Source organism: Hypanus sabinus, chromosome 3 (assembly GCF_030144855.1).
Source record: "Hypanus sabinus isolate sHypSab1 chromosome 3, sHypSab1.hap1, whole genome shotgun sequence".
In the NCBI taxonomy this organism is placed as follows: Eukaryota; Metazoa; Chordata; class Chondrichthyes; order Myliobatiformes; family Dasyatidae; genus Hypanus; species Hypanus sabinus.
This window is the reverse complement of record NC_082708.1, coordinates 168559700-168586739: the sequence shown is the minus strand read 5'-3', so window position 1 is coordinate 168586739 and position 27040 is coordinate 168559700. Positions and strand designations below refer to the sequence as shown.

Here is a 27040-nt window from a genome sequence, read left to right as displayed (position 1 = left end):
TCTGAGACAATGATGCAGATATTTATTCTCAATAATTGGTTAGGCACAAAGATAATTTGTGAATTACTTTTATTCTGACAATTTCTTTTATTAGTTCTGTTACAAGCAATCACGCAACTTATACAAAATTAAGTATCTGTGTCTACCTATTAGGTTTGTCTGAAGCTCCCTGAAAGGGAACAATGGTCAGGCATTCCTCTTGAACCTGATGTAATCCCCTTGGTTCCAGTGTGGGGTCTCTCACTTCTCTGATGCTTGTTTGGTCTTCAGGGCTTTCACTGTTTCTACTCATGAAATCCTCCAATCTTATCTAATCAGACTGAACTGTTGAGTTTTAATTTTGTCAGCTGCTCCATTGGATTTCACCCAAGGCAACAAACTGGTTGACTTTTTTACTCGTCTGCCAGACTTGCACCTCATCACTTTTGTGATGCTTTGTTTCTCTCACCACAAATTTAACCAGATCTGTGTCCAGCATTTTCTGTTTTTTAAATTTTATTGATTTTTCATGGAAAAGTTTGATGCAAGTTTTGTTTGCAGTTTAGACACAGCTAATAGTGTTAACATTTAATAGTATCTGTGCTGTTAAGTTTGCCGTGTGCAAATTGGCAAAAGGTTGAAAGGTGGGGAGATCTACATCCCCAAAATGAAGTAGTATTCTAAAGGGAGGATAGAGCAACCATAGCTGACAAGGGAAGACAAAGTCAGGATAAAAGAAAAAGAGGGTTTTAGGCCATAAGACAAAGGAGCAGAAGTCGGCCATCGACCCATCGAGTCTGCTCCGCCACTTTATCATGAGCTGATCCATTCTCCCATTTAGTCCCATTCCCCCGCCTTCTCACCATAACCTTTGATGCCCTGGCTACTCAGATACCTCTCAATCTCTGTCTTAAGTACACCCAATGACTTGGCCTCCACTGCCGCCCGTGGCAACAAGTTCCAGATTCACCACCCTCCGGCTAAAAAAATTTTTTTTCACGTTTCTGTTCTGAATAGGTGCCCTTCAGTCCTAAAGTCATGCCCTCTCGTACTAGACTCCCCCACTATGGGAAACAACTTTGCCACATCCACTCTGTCCATGCCTTTCAACATTTGAAATGTTTCTATGAGGTCCCCCCTCATTCTTCTAAACTCCAAGGAGTACAGTCCAAGAGCGGTCAAACGTATGTTAACCCTCTCATTCCCGGAATCCTTCTAGTGAATCTTCTCTGAACCCTGTCCAATGTCAGCACATCCTTTCTTACATAAGGAGCCCAAAACTGCACACAGTAATCCAATTGGGGTCTTATAGAGCCTCAACATCACATTCCTGCTCCTATATTCTATTCCTCTAGAGTTTGAGCCCGGCCAAAGCAACGTGTGTGTCCTTGAGCAAGGCACTTAACCACACAATGCTCCAGTCCACCCAGCTGAAAAATGGGTCCCGGCAAAAAAACGCTGGGGGTCAACCTTGCGATAGACTGGCATCCTATCCAGGGGGAGTCTCGTATTCTCAGTCACTTCATGCCTCAGAAACAGGCATAAGCACCGGTCTGATGAGCCACAAAGGCTTGAGACAGGATTTTGACTTTGACTGACCTTCTGATCCTATGTCACCTCTTTTTAATGATTTAATATAATTTCTTACCAATAAAGCCACGCCACCCCCCTCTGCCTACCTGCCTACCTGCCTATCCTTCTAATACACTGTGTATCCTTGGATGTTCAGCTCCCAGAGACATGCATCCTTTAGCCACATCTCATTGATGGCCACAACATCATACCTGCCAGTCTGTAGTTGTACGACAAGATCATCCACCTTATTCCTTATGCTGCGTGCATTTAAGTATAACACCTTAAGTCCAGTATTTGGTACTTTTTGCTTTGATTGCACTGCATCTCATCTCAATAGCTGCAAATTTGTCCCATCACCTGCCTGTCCTTCCTTTACTGCTCACTATCTTAGATTTATTTCTGTTTTCCCCCTCCTATCATTCTGGTTCCCATCCCCCTGCCAAATTAGTTTAAACACTCCCTAACAGCTCTATTAAACCTTCCTGCCAGGATATTGGTCCCCTTCGTGTTCAGGTGTAACCCATCCTTTTTGAGCAGGTCATACTTCCCCCAGAAGAGATCCCAATGATCCAAGAATCTGAAGCCCTGCCCCCTGCACCAGTCTCTCAGCCATGCATTCATCTGCCTGATCCTACTATTCTTGCCCTCACTAGCACGTGGCACAGGTAGCAATCCTGAGATTACTACTCTGGAGGTCCTGCTTCTCAGCTTCCTTCCTAACTCCCGGAAATCTCTCTTCAGGACCTCCTTCCTTTTCCTATCTATGTCATTGGTGCCATCATGTACCAAGACAGCTGGGTGCTCGCCCTTTCCCTTCAGAATATTCCGGACCTGACCTGAGACATCCTGTACCCTGGCACCTGGGAGGCAACACACCATGCAGGTATCTCTATCAGGCTCACAGAATCTCCTGTCTGTTCCCCTGACTATGGAATCCCGTATGACTACCGCATTCCTCTTCTCCCTCCTTCCCTCCTGCACAACAGTGCCAGGTTCAGTGACAGAGACCCGGTCACCGTGGTCGTCCTCTGTCAGGTCATCCCCCTCAGTAGCATCCAAAACCATGTACTTGTTGCTGAGGGGGGCAGCCACAGGAGTGCTCTCCACTATCCGGGCATTTCCCTTCCCTCTCCTGACAGTCACCCAGTTTTCTGACCCCTGTAGCCTAGGGATGACTACCTCCCTGTAGCTCCTGTCTATCACCTCTTCACTTTCCTTGATAAGCAGCAGGTCATCAGGCTGCAGCTCCAGATCCCTAACACGGTCTCTGAGGAGCTGCATCTCGGTGCACCTGGCGCAGATGTGGCCATCAGCGAGGCTGGACGTCTCCCAGAATTCCCACATTTGACACCCTAAACAAAGCACTAACCCTGCAGACATGCTACCTAATTCTACAGGAATGTAACAAGGAAAAATAGGTCTACTCACCCACTTACCTCGCCAAGCATACGAACTTTTTAAACCGTTAGCTCGTACCATTAGCTGTGTGAGCCCTGCTGTTCCTCCGTCTGTCTGGGCCGATTCGCCAAGGGGGAGAAAAGAGTTGGTGTCTCGCTCTTGCCTCTTCCCATTACTGCCTAAGCCCGTTGAGCCAAAGCCCTACATTCTGCTGTAGTTGATTGGCAAAAGGGATACAAGGCTGGAGAAGGGGGAGTATCATTGGACAGAAGGCCTTGGAAGAAAGAAAGGGAGAGGGGAGCACCAGAGGAAGATGGAGAACAGGCAAGGAGTGATTGTGAGGGAAAGAGAAAAAGTAAATTATACGAAAAAAATAATAATAAAAAATAATAAAATTTAAAAAATATATATAATAAATAAAATTAACGGAAGTTAGAGAGGTCAATGTTCATGCCATCAGGTTGAAGGCTACCCAGACGGAATATAAGGTGTTGTTCCTCCAACCTGAGTGTGGCTTCATTTTGACAGTAGAGGAGGCCGTGGATAGACGTATGGGAATGGGACGTGGAATTAAAATTTGTGGCCACTGGGAGATCCTGCTTTCTCTGGCGGACTGAGCGTAGGTGTTCAGCGAAATGGTCTCCCAGTCTGTGTCAGGTCTCACCAATATATAAAAGGCCACACTGGGAGCACCGGATGCAGTATACCACGCCAGCCGACTCACAGGTGAAGTGTCGCCTCATCTGGAAGGACTGTCTGGGGCCCTGAATGGTGGTGAGGGAGGAAGTGTAAGGGCAGGTGTAGCACTTGTTCTGCTTACAATGATGAGTGCCAGGAGGGAGATCAGTGGGAAGGGATGGGGGACGACGACTGGACAAGGGAGTCGAGTAGGGAGCGATCCCTGTGGAAAGCAGAAAGAAGTGGGGAGGGAAAGATGTGCTTGGTAGTGGGATCCCGTTGGAGGTAGTGGAAGTTACGGAGAATTATACGTTGGACCTGGAGACTGGTGGGGTGGTAGGTGAGGACAGGAGGAAGCCTAACCCTAGTGGGGTGGCAGGAGGATGGGGTGAGGGCAGCTGTGCGTGAATGGGAGAGATGCGTTTGAGGGCAGCGTTGATGGTGGAGGAAGGGAAGCCCCTTTCTTTAAAAAAGGAAGTAATCTCCTTTGTCCTGGCGTGAAAAGCTTCATTCTGAGAGCAGATGTGGCGGAGACAGAGGAGTTGAGAGAGGGGGATGGCATTTTTTACAAGTAACAGGGTAGGAAGAGGGATAGTCCTGGAATCTGTGAGAATCCATGGGCTTATAATAGATATCAGTAGATAAGCCGTCTCCAGAGATAAAGACAGAGAGATCAAGAAAGGGGAGGGAGGTGTCGGAAATGGACCAGGTAAATTTGAGGGCTGGGTGGAAGTTGGAGGCAAAGTTAATGAAGTCAATGAGCTCAGCATGCATGCAGGAAGCAGCGCCAATGTAGTCGTCCATGTGGCGAAGGAAAAGTGGGGCACGGTAAGCAGTATAAGCTTGGAACATGGACTGTTCCGTATAGCCAACAAAAAGGCAGGTGTAGCTGGGACCCATATGGGTGCCCATGCCTACACCTTTAGTTTGAAGGAAGTGGGAGGAGCTGAAGGAGAAATTATTAAGAGTAAGGACCAATTCTGCTCGATGGAGGAGAGTGGTGGTAGAGGGGAACTGGTTGGGTCTGGAATCCAAAAAGAAACGGAGAGTTTGAGACCTTCCTGGTGGGGGATGGAGGTATTAGGATTGGACATCCATGGTGAAAATAAGGCGATGGGTGCCAGGGAACTTGAAATCACAATCACTTTGATTTTGTTGGGGCTATATAGGACTCTGGTCAGACCCCACTTGGAGTACTGTGTTCAGTTCTGGTCGCCTCACTACAGGAAGGATGTGGAACCCATAGAAAAGGTGCAGAGGAGATTTACAAGGATGTTGCCTGCATTGGGGAGCATGCCTCAGAGAATAGGTTGAGTGAACTTGGCCTTTTCTCCTTGGTGCGATGGAGGATGAGAGGTGACCTGATAGAGGTGTATAAGATGATGAGAGGCATTGATCTTGTGGATAGTCAGAGGCTTTTCCCAGGGCTGTAATGGTCACCACAAGAGGATACAGGTTTAAGGTGCTGGGGAGTAAGTACAGAGGAGATGTCAGGGGTAAGTATTTTACGCAGAGAGTGGTGATTGCGTGGAATGGGCTGCCGGCAATGGTGGTGGAGGGGGATATGATAAGGTCTTTTAAGAGACTTTTGGATAGGTACATGGAGCTTAGAAAAATAGAGGGCTATGGGTAAGGCTAGTAATTTCTAAGGTAAGGACATGTTTGGCACAACTTTGGGCGAGAGGGCCTGTATTGTGTTGTAGGTTTTCTATGTTTTTATATTTTGCACAGAGCGCAAGATTGTTGCTGTGACACCACACAACTAGGTGATATATCTTGCTCCTGTGTGTTGCCAGTGACCCATGGATTTGTTGTACTTGCATGACACACCCTCAGTACAATAGTGGTTGCTCCAAAAGCTGAGGATATGTATTCAATCTTTAATTAGCAGACATGCAATCTTGAAGTGATGAAACTCGAGTGCACTCAAGTGTAAGCTAAGCGTTATCGAGTGATCAGCAAAGGATTTGAAATTTGTTTGTCCTTGGCAATTATAAACTACATTAAACAAAGCACGAAGATGTAACTTATTCTCTTTGCTTTTACCATGTCTCCATTCGTGACCAGCTACCATAATAAACACGTGAGACAGAATACAATGCAGATGGAGAACAGATGCATGGCTCCTGCATTCCAGCCCCAAATTGTTATACTAGAATAATTACAATTGCATGCTACCATGACACAGGAGACATGAAATCTCAACATTCAGAGCAAGAAGGCTGCAGGTGAATGGCTAAGGATTTCCGAAGTGAAGGCAGTTTTACTACTCGGGGTAAAAGAGAGGCAAGACTGTGCAGGCGCGTGACGTCAGCCAGTAGAGCGGGAAAAGTTTAAAAGAAGACCACCATATCCAGCAGGTCGCAGAGTGAGAGGGCTTTGGTTCAATGGGCTTAAGTGGTAATGAGGCGAGGTAGGTCTACCTGTGTTAATTGCGGAAAGGAGGTAGTATGCGTGTGAGGCCGGTGTTCTGTGCTCGGTGTCAGATGTGGGAGGTCCTGGAGTCTCCCAGCATCCTGGACGACCATATCTGCACCTGGTGTGTCAAGCTGCAGCTTCTAAGGGACTGCGTTTGGGAATTGGAGATGCAGCTCGATGACCTTCGTCTGTTTAGGGAGAGCAAGGAGGTGATAGAGAGGAGGTACAGGCAGGTGGTCACACCAGGGCCACGGGAGACAGACAAGTGGGTAACATTCTGGAGAGGGAAGGGAAGAGTCAGGTACTAGAGAGTACCCCTGTGGCTGTACCCCTTGACAATAAGTACTCCTGCTTGAGTACTGTTGGGGGAGACAGCCTACCTGGGGGAAGCAACAGTGGCCATGCCTCTGGCACAGAGTCCGGCCCTGTGGCTCAGAAGGGTAGGGAAAGGAAGAGGAAGGCAGTAGTGATAGGGGACTCTGTGGACGCAGGAAAGAAACTCAGATGGTAGTTTGCCTCCCCGGTGCCAGGGTCCGGGATGTTTCAGGTCGTGTCCAAGATATCCTACAGTGGGAGGGAGAACAGCCAGAGGTCGTGGTACATATTGGTACCAATGACATAGGTAGGAAAATGAAAGAGGTCCTGAAAAAAGACTCCAGGGAGTTTGGAAGGAAGTTGAGAAGCAGGACTGTAAAAGTAGTAATCTCGGGATTACTGCCTGTGCCAGGCGACAGTGAGAATAAGATGAGGTGGAGGATAAATGCGTGGCTGAGGGATTGGAGCAGGCGGTAGGGATTCAGATTGCTGGATCATTGGGACCTCTTTTGGGGCAGGTGTGACCTGTACAAAAAGGACGGGTTGCACTTGAATCCCAGGGGGATCAATATCCTGGTGGGGAGATTTGCTAAGGCTACTGGGGAGAGTTTAAACAAGAATTGTTGGGGGGTGGGAACCAAACTGAAGAGACTGAGGAAGGGGCGGTTGGCTCACAAATAGAGAAAGCTTGGAGACAGTGTGTGAAGGAGGATAGGTAGGTGATAGAGAAGGGATGCTCTCAGATGGACAAATTGAGATGCGTCTGTTTTAATGCAAGGAGTATTGTGAACAAAGCGGATGAGTTTAGAGCAGGGGTGGGCAAACTTTTTGACTTGTGGGCCACAAAGGGTTCTAAAATTTGACAGGGGGGGCCAGACCAGGAGCAGATGGACGGAGTGTTTTGGTAATACACCTCATAAGAGAAAATAAAATATCATGGGATATGTAGAAAACATGTGCTTTAATTTCAATTGAAAATGAACAAATGCATTACAACAAAATATCTGTCTTTGAAGTCCCATGGTATTTAGCTACTTATTGAAATGACTTTTAAAACACTGAAAATTAAATGAATAAAATACAGCTTTTTTTTAATAGTTACAGTTATTATTTTAAAGCACTGAAAATTCTGTTATCCTTCAAGATATTATCATCATCACTCTCCTCCTGACTGTCTTTATTTCAAAAATGGTAGGAGATGCAGGTCTACTTGTCCTGCTCCTTCTTATTCAATTGTCCCCTGTGCCAAAACTCAACAACGACCAGCACAAAGACAGAACAGTGAGAGCGCGCCAGTATGCGGAGCGCGTTATTTGATCTGGAGCGCATTTTTTATTTTGAGAACGTACGTGCACCTGCGCACTACTCATGTCCATCACTTAACAGAAATGACATGTAACATGTAAGGCTTATTGAAAAAAATATTTTCAAATGCATTTTTTACATAACACAACGAAGAAACTTATTTTTAATTTCAGTGGGTACAGTGTTGTTGGTCTCCCTTTTTAGCCAGCGCATCAAAGTCTGGATTTAGTTTTGTTGTGGCGATTCTCAGGATGGATCTGAGGTGTTGGTCAGTTAACTTGGATCTGTGGCTGGCTTTGTTGATGTTCATGACGCTGAACGCCTGTTCACACAAATAGGTCGAGCCGAACAAGAGTAAAGCGCAAATGTGGAGTAATACGCTGCACCTCAACAAAGGTCAATGTATATAGAGTGCGTCATCCATTGGGAAAACGCCAGAATTGCGGGGAAAAAACGTTAACAAGGTTTATTAATATAATTTCATCAAGTTCTGCGGGCCGGATTAAAAAGCTTAACGGGCCGCATATGGCCCGCGGGCCATAGTTTGCCCATGCCTGGTTTAGAGCGTGGATCAGTACTTGGAGCTGTGATTTGGTGGCCATTATTGAGACTTGGATGGTGTACATGGAGCTTAGAAAAATAGAAAGCTATGGGTAAGCCTAGTAATTTCTAAGGTAGGGACATTTTTGGTACAATTTTGGGCCAAAGGGCCTGTATTGTGCTGCAGGCTGTCTATGTTTCTATATTTACACAAATGCCTTTTTGACTGCATTCATGAAAATGTTTTTGAATTGTTGCCAAAAGCTCATTCAAGTGCAAAACTGAAGTCCCATTAATTGTTCGCTCTGGCTGAGCCTAGTCTTCTCCACCACCACTGTCTCCATTCAATGGACCATTGACAGTCCAACCCAGCACTGTTCTCATTGCATACTGTCCATCATTAACACTGTGAATCACTTGCAATGGCTCCAAGGCCTTGGGTATATTCACCCCTATCAACAGCTCAATTTCTGGCAAATGAATATGCTTCAGATGAGACCATTTCCGAAGATCTCTCTGACAAGGAATGTTCCCTTTGTGGACAGGCATATGTTCCTGTGTATAGATGCTAGGCAGTTCACAGTAGTTCATGCTATCTAAGCCAGCCACTTCCAATCTGGGAAAAGAAACTTCCTCATGACCCATCGTGCATGAGGGAATGCATGTTCCTTATCCTGTCATGTTGAGCTTGTTCATGTGGTTCACAATGCAGAACTGCTGTAAAGCGTAACTAACTACTGTCTTGTTGCTCTTCTTAAGCTTGACCTGAACTGGAATTACAGGAAGCTTACAATCATGATCACGAGTCCCATAAGACCATTAGATACCAGGGCAGTATTTGCATCTGTGTTTGTTTTGGTCATGGCTTGTTTCAAATCTGCTGCCTTTTTATTAGTTCCGGGCTCAGTTTTAGCTTCACTTTCCACAGCAATGGCAATGCTGCTTCCTTCAGCTTGAGGATGAATTTGTGATTCAATTTTGTTCACATATTTACTTACTGTCATTGATGGGGCATTGATTTTTTTTCCTCAAACACAATGTGTGGCGATCTTTACTTGCCTTTCAATAAGATCAACAATGTCAGTGTAGGTAACCTTACAGCTGTGCCCCTTTTTTTTCTTGCAGTTTATAGAACACTGATCTCCATTTTTCCCAAAATTTGTCAGGCAATTTACTCATGACAACCGTCATATTAGCAGACATGTCCAACTTGCACACATCCTGCATGTCTTCCATGGCATCGCACCAGCCTCTAAGGAAAAGAGTAAAGAGTTTTCCTGTCTTTTGATTTGATATGTAGCCAAGAAAGAGCCTTTTCCATATAGGTCATGGCAATTTTGTGCTCATCACCACCAAAGTATTCCTATAGTAAAGCTTGGGCTTTGATATCTTTGCTCTGGGCTGGCCCGCTGGTAACTTCTGACAAGCTCTTGAGGGTAACATCCAGCAAACTGTTCAAGAAAATAGAGACAGTCACCATAATTATTCCTCTTGTCTTCGATGCTATTCTTGAAAACGCTCCTAAATGAATGATACTGCAAAGGATCGCGATTGAATATTTGAATCTCTTTTAGGCTGAGATGCAGAGCTGACAAATCTGTTGGAATTCTTTGAGAAAATAACAGGTTGGATCGACAAAGGAGAATTGGTGCATGTTGTGTACCTGGATTTTCAGAAGGCTTTTGATAAGATGCTACACATGAGGCTGCTTATGATAAGAGGTCTTGGTGTTACAGGATGATACTGGCATGGCTGGAAGACTAGTTGACTGGCAGGAGGCAATGAGTGGGAATAAAGGGGGCCTTTTTTGTTTGGCTGTCAGTAACTAGTGGCGTTCCTAGAGTAGTTATTGGGATTGCTTCTTTTTTACATCGTCAATGATTTGGACGATGGAATTGATGTGATTGCGGCCAAGTTTTCAGATGGGTTGAGAAAGCAAGGAGTCATTGGGAGAATGGGCAAGGAAGTGGCAGATGTAATATAGTTCAAGGAAGTGCATGGTCATGCTCATTGGTAGAAGAAATAAAGTCATAGACTATTTTCTAAATGAGGAGACAATTCAAAAAAAATCCAGAAGTGGAAAGGGTCTTGGTAGTCCTTGTGCAGGATTCCCTCCAGGTCAGCTTGCAGGTTGCAGTGGGAAGGAAGGCAAATGCAATGTTGGCATTTCTTTTGAGAAGACTAGAATATAAGAGTAAGGGAGGTAATGCTGAGACTGTATAAGGCATTGGTCAGACCACATGTGAAGTATTGTGAGCAGATCTGGGCTCCTTATCTAAGACATACTGGCATTGCAGAGGGTCCAGTGGAGGTTCACGAGAATGGTTCTGGGAATGGAAGGGTTAACATACAAGGAGCATTTGATGGCTTTGGGTGTGTACTCACTGGAGTTTAGAAGAACTTGGGGGAGGGGGGGGTGGAATCCCATTGAAACCTGTCAAATATTGAAAGGCTTTGATAGAGTGGATGTGGAGAGTATGCTTCCTCGAGTGGGTCAGTCATGTACTACAGGGCACATCCTCAGAACAGAGGAACATTTAGACAGAAAAGGAATTTCTTTAGTGAGGGCGATGAATGCTTTGCCATGGATGGCTGTGGAGACAGATTCATTTAGGATATTTAAAGTGGAGTTTGTTAGGTTCTTGATTAGTCAGGGCATTAAAGTTTACGGAGAAAAGGCAGAATAATGGGGTTGGGAAGGATAGTAAATCAGCCGTGATGGAATGGTGGAGCAGATGTTGATGGGCCAAAATGGCCTGATTCTACATCTACATCTTATGGTATCTGAATATATGGAGAAGGATTGAAAGTTCATGAAGAACTGTGGAAAATGGGAATTATTCCACTAGAATAAAAACTCCACAAAAGCTCAATGCCCTAACAAAGTGGATAGCTAGGATTGTAGATAGTTCCTTTTTTTTTCATTTAAAAAAAAGTGTTGATAGTTCTTATCCACATAGGAAAAGGTTATTGCTATAGTGTCAGGGGTTCCCAAACTGGGGCCCAAGGACCCCTTGGATAATGGCAAGAATCCAAGGCCAAAAGATTGGGAGCCCTGCTCTCGAACAAAGTAGCAGTTTGAGATACAAGCTGAGAATGGAAGGAAGAAACTGAGTTTAATGTAATAATAGTTGAATAACATAACTAAGAAAATTGCCACCATCGGTTTGAAGGAAGCTGAAGAGAATGAATTGGGACAAGCTTCTAGGAAACTGGAGAATGGGCTGTTTAAACTGCCTGTAAAATGAGGCAGTTGAATTGGTAATGTCAGGGAAAGGAATCCTCTGGAGAAGCTGAATTTTTTTGTCGAGTTCAGGCATAATACAGCTCATTTAGAAACCAGGTAATACAAGAGATGATGTTAAGGAAGGTAGAAAATAATAATTAAACATTTGACAGTAGAAAAACAATGGATGCATATTTAAAGTTGAATGTTGTTATTAGTTGAAGCATTTTTTCCAGTGCATAAAAGTCTATTAAGATAAGATTGTCAAGCAAATAGTATGACATTAGGTTAATGATAAACTAACATAAAAAGAAGTCATCTATACTTGAGAAGACATAGGAATTCTGAACATTCAGAATTTAAAGAGCAAAGATGCCAAATTCATTTTATACTTCCTAATTATAAATCTGAGAACAAGCTAGCAAAAAAATAGAAAAATTGCAATATGTGATGTCACTCTATAAAAAAGAAAATAAAAGCAGGGTTCTGTAGTTGAGAGGGGAATTGAAAAACTCTGAGGCATTTAAGAAATCAGTCCTGGGGAATAGTCTTGGCCTGAAACATTAACTGTTTGTTCATTTCCGTAGGTGCTGTCTGGCCTCGAGTTCCTCTAGTGTTTTGCGCATTACATTAAAAATCATGCATCTGACTTCATTGTAGAAGATGAAATTAAACAATGGTTTGATGATCTGAGAATCAAGGCTTTAAAGAATCAATGATAGTGTAGAGAAAATTATGGAAAAATAATTTTGATTTGATTTTTTGTGCTGTCAAGAAATGAGTGAGAGTACTGGATATGGCAGTCTCTAGGACTTGACAATATCCTGATTGTAGAATGAACTTTTTGCCTTCCAAGCTGGTCGCGACTCGGGGGAAGATGCTCCAATGTAGTACACACACACACAGGCAAATACCAGCAATGTAGTGGATTGCCTAGACATGCCCTGTCTACAAAGACCAGAACAAATCTAACAGGATAATTACTATTCAACTGACAAGGGCCCAGACATCAATAGTGCTCTGAAAACAGTGCTGGGAACACTGATCTGAAATGATAACCCTGTTTCCATAATTAATGCTTAAACTGCTGGGTGCTTCTGGTATTTTCAGATTTCCAGCATTTGCTATTTTTAAATAAAATACTTCAGCAAAATGTTGGCAGATGTTGTCAATGTTGCTAGCAAGAGGCTCTTGCTCACTGGTGCTGTTGGTTTTACCAAGAACATCAACTTAAAGCAAAGCACAGTCCAAACGTCAATGAATGAGTTCTCTCTTCACCCAGGAATGCCCTGTTCTCATTGTTGCCATCAGGAAGGAGGTACAGAAGCCAAAAGGCTCACAGTCAGTGATTCAGGATGTCTTTTTTTCCCCTTTGCCATCTGATTTCTAAGTGGACATTGAACCCATGAACATTACCTCACTGTCTCCCTGTATTTTTTTGCACTATTTTTAATTTAACAATTAAATACGTTCAGCCCCCTCACTGTTCCATTATATAAACCTAGTCCATTAGCTGGTTCTGCTAACAGCTATGGGACTCCACAGTGAGAAGGCTACCTTTTATAAACAATATATGTCAAGGATTAATATGATTAGGCTTCAGCCAAACAGGAACATCGTGATGTTCCAATCTAAGGAACCTCTATTTGAGCTCATGCTGCTCTTACACAACCGTTGGTCAGCATGAAATAACAGATCATACGCCGCATAAAATTTTAAAGAAAGTATATTTACAAATTTCAGCTTTATGGACTAGTTAGTAGGAAAAGAAAATAAAAAAAAAATCAAAGGACCTGGTCCAAATGTGCACAAAAAGTTGGAGCTCATTTTGAAGTTGTCCTTTTTACTCAAATGCTGGATCCATGAACTGTGTGGAAGCACACATTTCAAACTTGGATCAAAATCCATCTGCAATTATCAGGCTCTTCCTCTTTAGAGCCATTTATCTACACAAAGCACTTATGTGATAGGGACGCTTCTTCCCATGGCATTCTGACCCATCTTCCCTTCCCAAAAAAATCCTGTGAACCACACAGTCTGTCACGTCTCTTTCCGCCCTGCCCTCTCAAACCTCCTCCCAACCCTGCCATCCTGATAGGAATGTTGTGTCAGCTAAAATTGAACATCATAGCCCCTTATCTTTCAGCCAGAATCAAAACATCCTAAAAGCAGAACACCATGCTTTTACCAAACAGCTAAAATGAAATACCTAGAGCATAGCATAAAAATCTTAACCAGAGCTTTACATATGCGTATGTACTTTTATTTATTTATCATGTATTGCATTTTACTGCTGCTGCTAAGTTAACAAATTTTGCAACATATGCTGGTGATATTAAACCTGATTCTGAATTCCTAAAGGGAGATACTGTCAAAGCACAACTTGACTAAATATGGCAGAGTAGAAGCATTTAAGACCCTAGGGCATCAAGGGAAAACAACCCAATGTTTGGAATTACACCTTACACAACGGCACAATATGATTATTAGAGATTAAGTACACCAAATGCAGTTGTAAACTTATGAGGACAGAAGCCAAGGTTGACGAATCATCAGTTACTTTTAGCTTTCCTTCCATTGTAAGGTTAGAACAGGGATCTTGCTATTGAAGTTTAATTCCACACCTATCATATCTGGAGCTGCGATTGGATTCATACTGGAGCATCCGCGATGCTGAGAAAGTCGTGAATAGCACGTTCAGTGAGTTGGCCACACCGCAGGTAAAGGCTACACAGGCAGAAAGGGGAAGGGGTGGCCACTAGACAGTGTAGCAGAAGGCAGGTAGTGCAGGAGTTCCCCGAGGTCATCTCCCTCCTAAACAGATATACTGTTTTGGATGCTGCTGGGGGAGACATCTCATCAGGAGAAAGCCAAGTTCATGACACCATGGGTGGCTCTGTGGCACAAGAGGGAAGGAAAAGGAATGGGAGAGCTATAGTGATAGGGGATTTGATTGTAAGGGGAATAGATAGGCGTTTCTGCGGTCGCAAACGAGACTTCAAGATGGTATGTTGCCTCCTCGGTGCAAGGGTCAAGGATGTCTCTGAGCAGCTGCAGGACATTCTGGAATGGGAGGGTGAACAGCCGGTGGTCGTGGTGCACATAGGTACCAACGATATAGGTAAAAAACGGGATGAGGTCCTACAAGGTGAATTTAGGGAGTTAGGAGATAAACTAAAAAGTAGGACCACAAAGGTAATAATCTCTGGATTACTACCAGTGCCACGTGCTAGTCAGAGTAGAAATAGGAGGATATTTCAGATGAATACATGGCTTGGTGCAAGGGGTTTGGATTCAAATTTCTGGGGCATTGGAACCAGTTCTGGGGGGGGGGGGGGGTGGGTGGGACCGGTATAAACAGGACAGTCTTCACCTGGGCTGGACTGGAACCAATGTCCTAGGGGGAGCATTTGCTACTGCTGTTCAGGAGGATTTAAACTAATGTGGCAGGGGGATGAGAACAAGTGCAGAGACACAGGGGTGTAAAATGAGGGTAGAAGCAAAAAGTAGTAAGGTGAAAAGTAAAAGAGGCAGGCAAATCCAGGGCAAAAAGCAAAAAGGGCCACTTTTCAACATAATTGTATAAGGGCTAAGAGTGTAGTAAAAACAAGACTGAAGGCTTTGTATGTTAATGCGAGGAGCATTCGTAACAAGGTGGATGAATTGAATGTGCAGATAGTTATTAATGAATATGATATAGTTGGGATCACCGAGACATGGCTCCAGGGTGATCAAGGATGGGAGCTCAGCATCCAGGGATATTCAATATTCAGGAGGGATAGACAGGAAAGAAAAGGAGGTGGGGTAGCATTGCTGGTTAGAGAGGAGATTAACACAATAGAAAGGAAGGACATTAGCCTGGAAGATGTGGAATCGATATGGGTAGAGCTGCATAACACTATGGGGCAGAAAACGCTGGTGGGAGTTGTGTACAGGCCACTTAACAGTAGTAGTGAGGTTGGGGATGGCAATAAACAAGAAATTAGAAATGCGTGCAATAAAGGAACAGTAGTTATAATGGGTGACTTCAATCTACAGATAGATCGGGTGAACTAAATTGGTAAGGGTGCTGAGGAAGAGGATTTCTTGGAATGTATGTGGGATGGTTTTCTGAACCAACATGTCGAGGAACCAACGAGAGAGCAGGCCATTCTAGATTTGGTATTGAGCAATGAGGAAGGGTTAGTTAGCAATCTTGTTGTGTGAGGCCCCTTGGGTAAGAGTGACCATAATATGGTGGAATTCTTCATTAAGATGGAGAGTGACATAGTTAATTCAGAAACAAAGGTTCTGAACTTAAAGAAGGGTAACTTTGAAGGTATGAGACGTGAATTAGCTAAGATAGACTGGCAAATGATACTTAAAGGGTTGACAGTGGATATGCAATGGCAAGCATTTAAAGATCGCATGGATGAACTACAACAATTGTTCATCCCAGTTTGCCAAAAGAATAAACCAGGGAAGCTAGTGCACCCGTGGCTGACAAGGGAAATTAGGGATAGAATCAAGTCCAAAGAAGAAACATATAAATTAGCAAAAAAAAAAGCAGGAGGACTGGGAGAAATTCAGAGACCAGCAGAGGAGGCTTAATTAGGAAAGGGAAAAAAGATTATGAGAGAAAGCTGATAGGGAACATAAAAACTGACTGTAAAAGCTTTTATAGATATGTGAAAAGAAAAAGATTGGTCAAGACAAATGTAGATCACCAGTCAGAGACAGGTGAATTGATCATAGGGAACAAGGACATGGCAGACCAATTGAATAACTACTTTGGTTCTGTCTTCACTAAGGAGGACATAAATAATCTTCTGGAAATAGTATGGGATCGAGGGTCTAGTGAGATGGAGGAACTAAGGGAAATACATGTTAGTAGGGAAGTGGTGTTAGGTAAATTGAAGGGATGAAAGGCAGATAAATCCCCAGGGCCAGATGGTCTGCATCCCAGAGTGCTTAAGAAAGTAGCCCAAGAAATAGTGGATGCATTAGTGATAATTTTTCAAAACTCCTTGGATTCTGGATTAGTTCCTGAGGATTGGAGGGTGGCTAATGTAACCCCACTTTTTAAAAAAGGAGGGAGAGAAAAACCGGGGAATTATAGATCGGTTAGTCTGACACAGGTGGTGGGGAAAATGCTAGAGTCGGTTATCAAAGATGTGATAACAGCACATTTGGAAAGAGGTGGAATCATCGGACAAAGTCAGCATGGATTTGTGAAAAGAAAATCATGTCTCACGAATCTTAAGGGGAGAGCCAGTGGATGTGGTATATTTAGATTTTCAAAAGGCTTTTGACAAGGTCCCACACAGGAGATTAGTGTGCAGACTTAAAGTACATGGTATTGGGGATATGGTATTGAAGTGGATAGAGAATTGGTTGGCAGACAGGAAGCAAAGAGTGGGAGTAAATGGGACCTTTTCAGAATGGTAGGCAGTGACTAGTGGGGTACCGCAAGGCTCAGTGCTGGGACCCCAGTTGTTTACAATATATATATATTAATGATTTAGACGAGGGAATTAAATGCAGCAACTCAAAGTTTGCAGATGACACGCAGCTAGGCGGCACAGCTAGGCGGCGGTGTTAGCTGTGAGGAGGATGCTAAGAGGATGCAGGGTGACTTGGATAGGTTAGGTGAGTGGGCAAATTCATGGCAGATGCAATTTAATGTGGATAAATGTGAGGTTATCCACTTTGGTTGCAAGAACAGGAAAACAGATTATTATCTGAACGGTGACCGATTAGGAAAAGGGGAGGTGCAAAGAGACCTGGGTGTCATTGTACACCAGTCATTGAAGGTGGGCATGCAGGTACAGCAGGCGGTGAAAAAGGCAAATGGTATGTTGGCATTCATAGCAAAAGGATTTGAGTACAGGAGCAGGGAGGTTCTACTGCAGTTGTACAAGGCCTTGGTGAGACCGCACCTAGAGTATTGTGTGCAGTTTTGGTCCCCTAATCTGAGGAAAGACATTCTTGCCACAGAGGGAGTACAGAGAAGGTTCACCAGATTGATTCCTGGATGGCAGGACTTTCATATGAAGAAAGACTGGATCGACTAGGCTTATACTCACTGGAATTTAGAAGATTGAGGGGGGATCTTATTGAAACGTATAAAATTCTAAAGGGATTGGACAGGCTAGATGCAGGAAGATTGTTTCCGATTTTGGGGAAGTCCAGAACCGGGGGGGGGGGGGGGGGGGTCACATTTTAAGGATAAAGGGGAAGCCTTTTTGGACTGAGATGAGGAAAAACTTCTTCACACAGAGAGTGGTGAATCTGTGGAATTCTCTGCCACAGGAAACAGTTGAGGCCGGTTCATTGGCTATATTTAAGAGGAAGTTAGATATGGCCCTTGCAGCTAAAGGGATCAGGGGATATGGAGAGAAAGTAGGTACAGGGTTCTGAGTTGGATGATCAGCCATGATCGTACTGAATGGTGGTGCAGGCTTGAAGGGCTGAATGGCCTATTCCTGCACCTATCTTCTGTGTTTCTAACTTGAAAGGAAATAAGACAGGCCAAGTTAACCAGCAGCAAGAGCTGGATAATCTACAAAGGTAGGCTGAGAAGTGTGAATTAATACAAAATGGCTATTAACAGTGGAGAGACTCTAACTACCCTTGACATTAGTGTGCCTTTCAGTGGAGAATGTTGAAGTTGAAACAGTGAGTTGCCTTGCATTGCAGTCTTTTTAAAGATAGTCCTAAACTGATGTGGGGCAGGGAGTTCTTGCATTTAGATTTGTCAAGGACTGGCTATATATTTTCAAGAAAAGGTGGTATGAGGAAACCACATGCAGGTGAAAATGCTTTCATGCCTGCTGTCCTTGTCCTTGATGATAGAGATTGAGTTTGCAAGATGTCGTAGGTAGACAAGGTGAGCAACTGTGGCACATTTTGTAGACCATGTTTACTGCAGCTGTGTATAGGTGGTGGCAGAAATGAAGGTTGTAGGAGGATGATGAGGTGCCAAGCCAATGGGCTGCATTATTTTGCATGGTGTTGACGTTCTTGAGAGCTCTACATTGAGGCACATGGAGAATATTTCATCACATTCCTGGCTTGTTTCCTAGATGGTGGAAAGTCTTAGGGTGTCAGGAAGTGAGTCTTCCTCTGTGGGGAAACTTTATCTCTGACCTGTTCTTGCAGCCACAGTTGAGATTTTTTTTTATTAATAGTCATCTCTGCCCTTTTGGTATACTGATGGTGGTGGACTCAAAAAGTAGCAAAGATAGCTGTCGTTATCCGAGCATTAATGGGGATTTTAGGATTTCCTTCCATTATTGGGCAAGATGTTTATCTCAGTGATGTTCATGTGTTTGAAGTGTTTTTGACTTGAATGTATATGATACAAATAAGGATGTTTAAATGTCAAGTTATATTTGGGGCACTTTGACAACTGATGGAATTGATTAGTTCTTGATCATGTGTAATTCTTAGATTAGATCTGTCTCCAAAAAGGTATTAAAACTGAAATGTTTGGGAAAAAAATGCTATCCTCATGTGATTTTCACCATGAAGCTCGAGTTAGAACCTCAAAGATGAATTTAACTTGATATACAAGTTATTTTTATAGGCTTATTTACTTAATAATAAGTTAATATTCTTTCCTATAGGCTGAACAATGCACCAATCCAAGGATTTGCCCATGATGTTGGTAATAAGACAACTATCCGAATGAGCTACCCAGAGGGAGCACCAAAATCTCCTTTGGAGTATGATCTGTATATGCTGTTTGTTGCTGTAATGTATAAGGGAGTAGATTTCAGCTGGCTGAAAGCTATGATCAAAAAAGAACAAGTGGTAAGTGAATCAATAAAATGTCAACATTTCAAACTTGCGTGCTTTTTCTTTTATGTCGTGGGTAGTGGTGGCTGAGACTTATTTTTGGCTGAAGGCTGACATGGCGGTGTTTTGTAAGGAACTGTACTGGCAAGACCTTTGGAGTTCTAAGTTCAATGCTCCCTGAAAGTGGCTGCACAGGTTGACAAGGTGATAAGGAAGACCTATGTTCTGCTGCCTTTATTAGTCCTAAATGCCTTATCTAAAAAAAAGGGCAAGATTTTCTTCTGCCTTCTTTATCACTATCAACCTGTGCCTCAAAGGAACTGGGTTCACAAGTCAGGAAGTTGTATTGCAGTTTTATAAAAGTCTCGTTAACCCGCACCTGTAGTATTGTATTCAGTTTTAGTCACTCCATTATAGAATGATGTCAAGGGCTTAGGAGGGGGCGTAGATGATGCTTGTTTGGGTTTGAGGTCATGTGCTACAAGGCCCTCCTTCTCTTACTACTGCAGTCGGGTGGGAGGTGCAGGAGTATTGGGTCCCACACTGCCAGGTTTGGGAGCAGCAGTTGCTCTGCAGCCACTGGGCTCCCAGACAGGCTTCACTTATCTCTGCAGTTGTGGACTCACTTTTGGGCACTCTGCAGTTCATGTTCCATGTGTTTTTGTTTTGCTACTTGCATGATTTGATCAAGGCACTTCAGCATTGAGCTGTCTCTGTAGCCGTCAGTGCTAGTCTTAGCTGAGCCGGCTCTGGCTGTGAACTCACTTTCAGGTGCTGGGTGCTTAATGTTTCCTGTGTTGTTTACTTATTTACTGTTTGCACAATTTGTACTTTTTTCACAAATTGACTGTTTGACCATCTTCGTTTGGGTTCTATCGTGTTTCTTTGTTTTGTTGTTGCCTACAAAAAGATGAATCTCAAGGTCAATAATAAATGAACTTAGAACTTTGAGAGGTTAGACCACGGATTCCCAAGCTTTTTTATCCCATTAAGCAAGGGGTCTGTGGACCCCAAGTTGCAACCAATGCCAAACTAGAGTTCTTTCCACTGGGGTGGTGGAGGCTGAAGAGAGATAAGGTTAATAAGATTGAGAAGGATAGTTAGACAGCCAGTATCCTTTTCCCATTGTTAAAATGTCTAACACCAGAGGTCATGCATTTAAGGTGAGGGGTGTAGGTTCAAAGGAGATGTATAGGGCAAGTTTATTTTTGTGTGGAGAGTGGTGGTGCCTGGAATTCTGTGCCTGTGGTGGTGGAGACAAAATATAGAAACATTGAAGTGCTGTTAGGCACAAGAATGTGCAGGAAATGGAAAGATGTGAACATTGGCTAGGCTGAAGGGATTAGTTTAGATGGACATTTAGTTACTAATGTAATTAGCTCGGTATAACACTGTGCTATACTCTTCTATGGCAAGAAAATCAGCACGTGTAGATGTTTACAGCAGCACTGAAGCTGACTACTAGAGGGTCTGTATATCACTCAGTCATCTCAGAAAATCAGTTGTACTGTTGACAGCTGTATGTGGAGATGGCAGAGATCTTGTTTGGCGTAGGTGCAACATTTACCTGAATGAAAAAATATTTACAATTTTGAGACTTTCCAAAGGCACTAGATAACAGAATCCTAACGTGTATTTGAATAGAAAGAGCAATTGTTCCACCAATATGGAGTGGTGTGCAGCTTCAATGTGATGCAAGTCATTGAAATATCTCAGGCAAACTTTTCATTCTTCCATAAATCTTTGAAGGGTAATAAGAGTAGAGAATTCAAAAGTTCATTTATTATCAAAGTATGTATGCAGAATGTGTGTGGTCGACCATGGGTATTGCGTCACTGGGAGTGGCCTCTCCAGGGCGCAAGCCCAGGCAGAGATCAGATGGAGATCTGTCTGTTGCCCATGCAGTGGGACCCCCCACCCCCTCCATGCCGATGACGGGAGTCGATACCGTTTGGTGCCAGCAGCATCGCAGGAGTTGCCGTGCCGCACTGGGTACAGCAGTCAGCCACCTTCGCGACTCCGACTCCGGATTTATTTTTTTTTCCTCGGGGTTTACTGCCAAAGCCTTTCCTGTGAGTGGGTATAGCCGCAAGGCAGTGGAGGTTTGAAATCGGAGTTTTCCCTCTCCTAGATGAGCTACCATCGGTGGTTAATGAACCCCATCTGCCCGGAGCAACTGGTTTTAAGGTGCCAGTGGTCTGACTTTGCCCTTTCTGTCAGTGAGAACAGCTCCGCCGGGCTTAAGAACTATACCACATGTGAAGGCCAGGAGTTGGACTTGGTTGTCAGAGAGTATTTGAGACGCACGCCATGAAGAGCATTTGTTTAGCAGTGGGAGCTTGTCCCCACTACCACACTTTGGCTACGACTACCCTTGGAGCCTTATGCTGAATACAACTCTGAGAATTGCTTCTCTAGGTAGCCTCGAAACAAAGAAAGCCATGGAAGTCATTCTGAGAGAAACATCAAACCCACCCACCACACAAAAAAGAAAGGTAACACGGTAATCAACGCCCAAATGCCCACTGCACAAAAATGTGAACAAAATCTTAACAAGACCATCAACCACCCCGCCCCCCACAAACCCCTGTCCCTTGCACAAAAAAGTCAAGAATGGGTTAACTTCTGTATGAAGAAGTAACAGCTAATGAAGCCTTTGTTCCAGCTGAAAGCATATGCAACAAAATATTCGGTCAGGAACAGTGATTTAGGGTGCAAAAATTTACCCGATTCTGTTAACAGGATATTTTACCATGAGTAAGGGACTTCAGCACTGTGGAAAAATTACTAAGGGGATTTCCTTTCCTAGGTGGTATTTTGTTTTCAGAAGGCACATCATGACTGGTTGCTGTGTCTGTTTTATGATTTGCAAGAATGATTTAATTCATTTCATTCGTTCCTGTTGATTGAGAAGTTTGTGCTGGAGCCCTGACATTACCTTGACTGGTTGGTAAGACTATTTTGGTATATGAACATGGCTACTGCCAAGATATCATTAACATACCATTAAAAATTTATTGTTCAGAAAGAAGTGATACAGGGAGATTGAATTCAAACAATACACACAAAATGCTGGTGGAACACAGCAGGCCAAGCAGCATCTGTAGGGAGAAGCACTGTCTCAACGAAGGGTCTCGGCCCGAAACGTCGACAGTGCTTCTCCCTATAGATGCTGCCTGGCCTGCTGAGTTCCGCCATCATTTTGTGTGTGTTGTTTGAATTTCCAGCATTTGCAGATTTCCTTGTTTGTAGATTGAATTCAAAACTGGCTTGACAGATGGTAGTGGTGGAGGGCAGTTATCCTTATTGGAAGTCTGTGACTAGAGGTATTCCTCAGGGAGCAGTACTGAGACTTCTGTTTGTGACATGAGGGGGACTTGAACAAAAAGTAGATAAGCTGTAAGACTGAAAAATTGATGGAGCTGTGGATACAGAAGAAGTTTGTTAATAGATACAGCAGGATATAAATCACTTGGAAACATGAGCAGAGAAATGATAGATGGACAAATGTGAAATAATTTATTTTGAAGATTAAATCATCTATTTGGCTTGCTAAGTTGTAAATGCTTGGTTTATCCTTACTACTTGTTAACCAATTGACTTATTAAGTCTTGCATTTAAGTCCATGATTTTACCTTGTTATGACACTTTATTGAATGCTGTTTAGAAATATAAATGTGTTATGTCCATTGGCATTATTTCATCCAGTCTGATAATTAGATCATAAAATAACAATGCTCTTTCACTATCATGAAACCTAGTTGGGCTGTCCCTAATTGACCTATGGTTTTCTAAATGCTTGGTTGTTTCACCTTTAATAATTGAGCATTTAAATTCCTGACAGCCAATGCTCACCTAATAGGTGTAGAATTCCCATCTTTCTCCTTGCTAGTTTGCAAAATGATGAATTTGCTGGTTTCCAATCTGCTGAAACCTTTCTGAACATTCCTTAGATTTTGAAGTTCATGAGTGTGTTGTACAAGGACAGGAAGAGCGAGCAACGGCATCTCTTTGGAGTGGAGGAGGATGAAGAGGTGACTTGATAGAAGTGTATAATATGCTAAGAAGCATTGATGAGTGGACAGGCAGTGACCGTTTCTCAGAGTGGAAATATTCAAAATAAATTTATGATTAAAGTACCTATGAAAAAAATATTCACCCCCTTGGAAGCTTTCATGTTTTATTGTTTTACAAGATTGAATCACAGTGGATTTAATTTGACTTTTTTGATTCCGATCAACAGAAAACACTCTTTCTTGTCAAAGTGAGAATGTTTCTACAAATGGTCTAAGTTTATTACAATTATTAAACACAAAATAATTGAATGCATAATTACTCACCACCTTCAAGCTAGTATTTAGTAGGTGCACCTTTAGCAGCAATTGTGTCTGTGTGGATAGGTCTCTATCAGGTTTGCACATTTGGACACTGCAATGTTTCCCTATTCTTTACAAAACTGCTCAAGTTCCATCAGAATGCATGGGGATCGTGAGTGAGCAGTTCCTTCCAAGTCCAGCCACAAATTCTCAATTGGGTTGAGGACTGGACTTTGACTTGTCCACTCCAGGCCATTAACTGTTGTTTTTAAGCCATCCCTGTGTATTTTTGGCTTTATGCTTGGAGTCATTGTCTTGTTGGAAAACAAGTCTTCTCTGGGCACTGTTCTCTTGCAGAGTACATCAGGTTTTCCTTCAAGATTTCTCCATATTTTGCTGCATCTGTTTTACCCCTTCACAAGCCTTCCAGGGCTTGCTGCAGTGAAGCATTCTCACAACATGATGCAGTCACCACCATGCTCCACTGTAGGGATAATGTGTTTTTGATGTGCAGAGTTTGGCTTATGCCAAGCATAGCGTTTAGTCAGATGGCCAAAAAGCTCAATTTTGATTTCATCAGACTATAGAACCACCTTCCAGCTGACTTCAGAGTCCTCCCACATGCTTTCTGGCAAACTCTAACTGAGATTTCATGTGATTTTTTTTCAACAGTGGCCGTCTCTTTGCCACTCTCCTATAAAGCTGTGACTGGTGAAGCACCCGGGCAACACTTGTTGTATGTGCAGTCTCTCCCTTCTCAGGCACTGAAGCTTGTAACTCCTCCAGAGTTGTCATCGGTCTCTTTACAGCCTCCCTCACTTAGTCCTCTTCTTGCACGGTCACTCAGTTTTTGAGGACAGGCTTCTCTAGGCAGATTCACAGCTGTACCATATTCTTTCCATTTCTTGATGATTGACTTAACTATACTGCAAGGGATATTCAGTGACTTGTTTTCTTGTATTCATCTCCTGACTTGTGCTTTTCAATAACCTTTTTGGAGTTGCTTGGAGTGTTCTTCTGTCTTTATGATGTATTTTTGCCAGGATACTGACTCACCAACAGTTGGACCTTCCAGATACTGATGTAATTTTGCTTCAATCAATTGAAACAACTTGACTGCACAGTCTCCAAAACCAGATCTCCACTTATCAAATTATGTGACTTCTAAAACCATTTGGCTGCACCGGTGATGATTTGGTGTGTCATGTTAAAGGAGGTTAATATTTACACTAATTATTTTGATTTATATTTATAATTAATCTGGATTACTTTGTAGAGATCTGTTTTCACTTTGACAGAAAAGAATGTGTTGACCAGTGTCAAAAAAAGCCGAATTAAATCCATTGTGATTCAACATTGTAAAGCAATAAAACATGAAAACTTCTGGGTGGGGTGGGGGAGTGAATACTTTTCATAGGCACTGTATGCTACCCTGAGGTTCATTTTCTGATTAATTGGTAATGTGAGTGGGGATAATTTATGGTGATTGGAGGGATGGCAGAGGAAGGTTTTATTTTAGTGGTAAGTGCATGATGTACTCGGCTAGTGGTAGTAATAGAGGCAGATACATTGTGGAGACTTAAGAGACTCTTAATGCACATGGATGGAAGAAAAATGGAGAGCTATGCGGGAAGAAAGGGTTAGATTGATCTTGGAGTAGATTAAAAGGTCAATACAGCACAAGTCAAAGGACCTATACTTTGGCTGTAATACAACACAGAACCTTGCAGCAATGTTTCTGCAGCCACTTTATGGAATGTAGACCATCACAAGCAGACATCTTTGGTCTCGCTAGTTTGCCTGCTAGCTGTTCTCTACTGAGAGTAAGAGTTGAACTTTCTCATTTTTCTGTAGCCCTTTGTGAAGACTGAACCATATTAAGGTCTCTTCTATTTCCTTATTTTGTATTAATACTCTCAGTATGAGCTTTTAAAGAGTCAGCATTTTCTTTTGCCACTCTCTTCCTTTTATGTATATGTAACCTAGTGCTACCTTGTTAGTTTATGGTAAAGTTTTGTTTTCTTTCTCTAAGTAAATGTATCATAGGTAATGGCGAGGGATTTAAAGTTACTGACTCTCTCCACCTTGATCCCCAATGAAGACTGACACATGGACATCTGCTTTCCTGCTCTGGTAGTCAGTAATCTGCTCCTTGATTTTCCTGACATTGAGCGACTGGTTGTTGTGGCTGGATTTTCAGTCTCCCTCCGAAATGCTGATTCATCACCACCTTTGATTCAGCCAACAACACTGAAGCTGTTCTTAAGCCTCATAGACATGAGAATAAAGCAAGTAGAACTGGGGGCTAAGCACAGTCTTGTACTGATGGTGACTGTGAAGGAGATGTCGTTGCCATGCTGAATTGACTGGGGTCTGCAAGTGAAGATCCAGTTGCACAAGGAGATACTGAGGCCTAGGTCTTGGAGCTTATTGATTATTTTTGAGAGGATGATAGTATTGAATGTCGAGCTGTACTCAAAGAGCATCCTGATGTATGCATCTTTACTGTCTAGGTGTTCAAGAGTTGAATTAAAAAGTCAATTAAATCATATCTGCTGTTAACCTTTTGTGACAGGAGGCAGATTGGAGTGATCCAAGTCGCACCTTGGGTAGGAACCTCTCATAGCACTTCATCACAGTGGCAGTAAGTGCTACTGGATGATGGTCATTGGGGCAGGTTTTGTAGCCTGTGGGTACCTCAGACTGTTGAAGTGAGAGGTAAAAACCATCAGGGAACACCCCAGCCAGTTGAATATCACCGGTCTTCAGTACCCGGCCAGGTATCCCATCTGAGCCAGATGCTTTTGGTGAGTTCACCTTGCCAATGGATGCTCCCATGTTAGCATGAGTGAAATAACAAGGTTATTATCAGGGGGCTGTGGGGATTCAAGAAGGTGCCTCTGTGTTTTAAGAGTCAAAATAAACATAAAATGCATTGAGGTTATCTGGGAGTCACCTATGTCACTATGCCACCACTGAGCTCATCTAAATGGAGCGCTGTTGTAAGAAAGCAGTATCCACCATCATCATCAAGAGCCGCTGCCATCCAGGCCTTGGTCTCTTCTCACTGCTGCCATCAGGAAGATGGTACGGGAACCTCAGTACGCATGCCACCAGGTTCAGGAAAAGTTATTGCTCCTCAGCTATCAAGCTCTTGAAACAGGGGTTAACTTCACTCTCCCCATCACTGAACTGTTCCCACGACCTATAGGACTCTTCATCTCATGTTCTTAATACTTATTGCTTATTTGCCCAGTTTTTCTTTACACACTCGTTCTTGCCGGTCTGTTGGGTCTCATCTTTTACTCATTCTATTGTTTTATATTTACTGTGATTCCCTGCAAGAAAATGAACCTCAGTTGTATATAGTGACATGTATGTACTTTGACAATAAATTTACCTTGAGCTTTGGTTTCACTTGAGAGGTGATAGCTTTCAAGCCCTGCCGCAACTGTTGAACAATCTTTTGTGATTCAAGTTTGGTCAGAATTTCCACATCACCTATGAGATG

At 43.1% G+C, this 27040-nt stretch overlaps 2 protein-coding genes across 3 annotated transcripts in view; one reads left to right on the top strand and one right to left on the bottom strand.

The window, feature by feature from the left end:
• Positions 1–27040, top strand: part of st3gal5 (ST3 beta-galactoside alpha-2,3-sialyltransferase 5) — an 86344-nt gene that overhangs the window by 45702 nt on the left and 13602 nt on the right. For both annotated transcript variants that reach the window (XM_059965620.1, XM_059965621.1), the window contains exon 5: positions 19042–19228. In XM_059965620.1, the coding sequence (XP_059821603.1) occupies positions 19042–19228 (187 nt within the window). The remainder of the gene's footprint in view (positions 1–19041; positions 19229–27040) is intronic.
• Positions 433–27040, bottom strand: LOC132391883 (uncharacterized). The gene is made up of 2 exons (XM_059965623.1): positions 26930–27040; positions 433–9659 (listed from the first exon to the last, which is right to left on the bottom strand). Exon 2 carries the CDS (start codon positions 3031–3033, stop codon positions 1999–2001), a length of 1035 nt encoding a protein of 344 aa, XP_059821606.1. The 5' UTR covers positions 3034–9659; positions 26930–27040; the 3' UTR covers positions 433–1998.

Excerpts from the sequence above, each read along its gene's own strand:
- LOC132391883 (XM_059965623.1), bottom strand. The coding sequence starts at position 3,033 with ATGGTACGAGCTAACGGTTTAAAAAGTTCGTATGCTTGGCGAGGTAAG.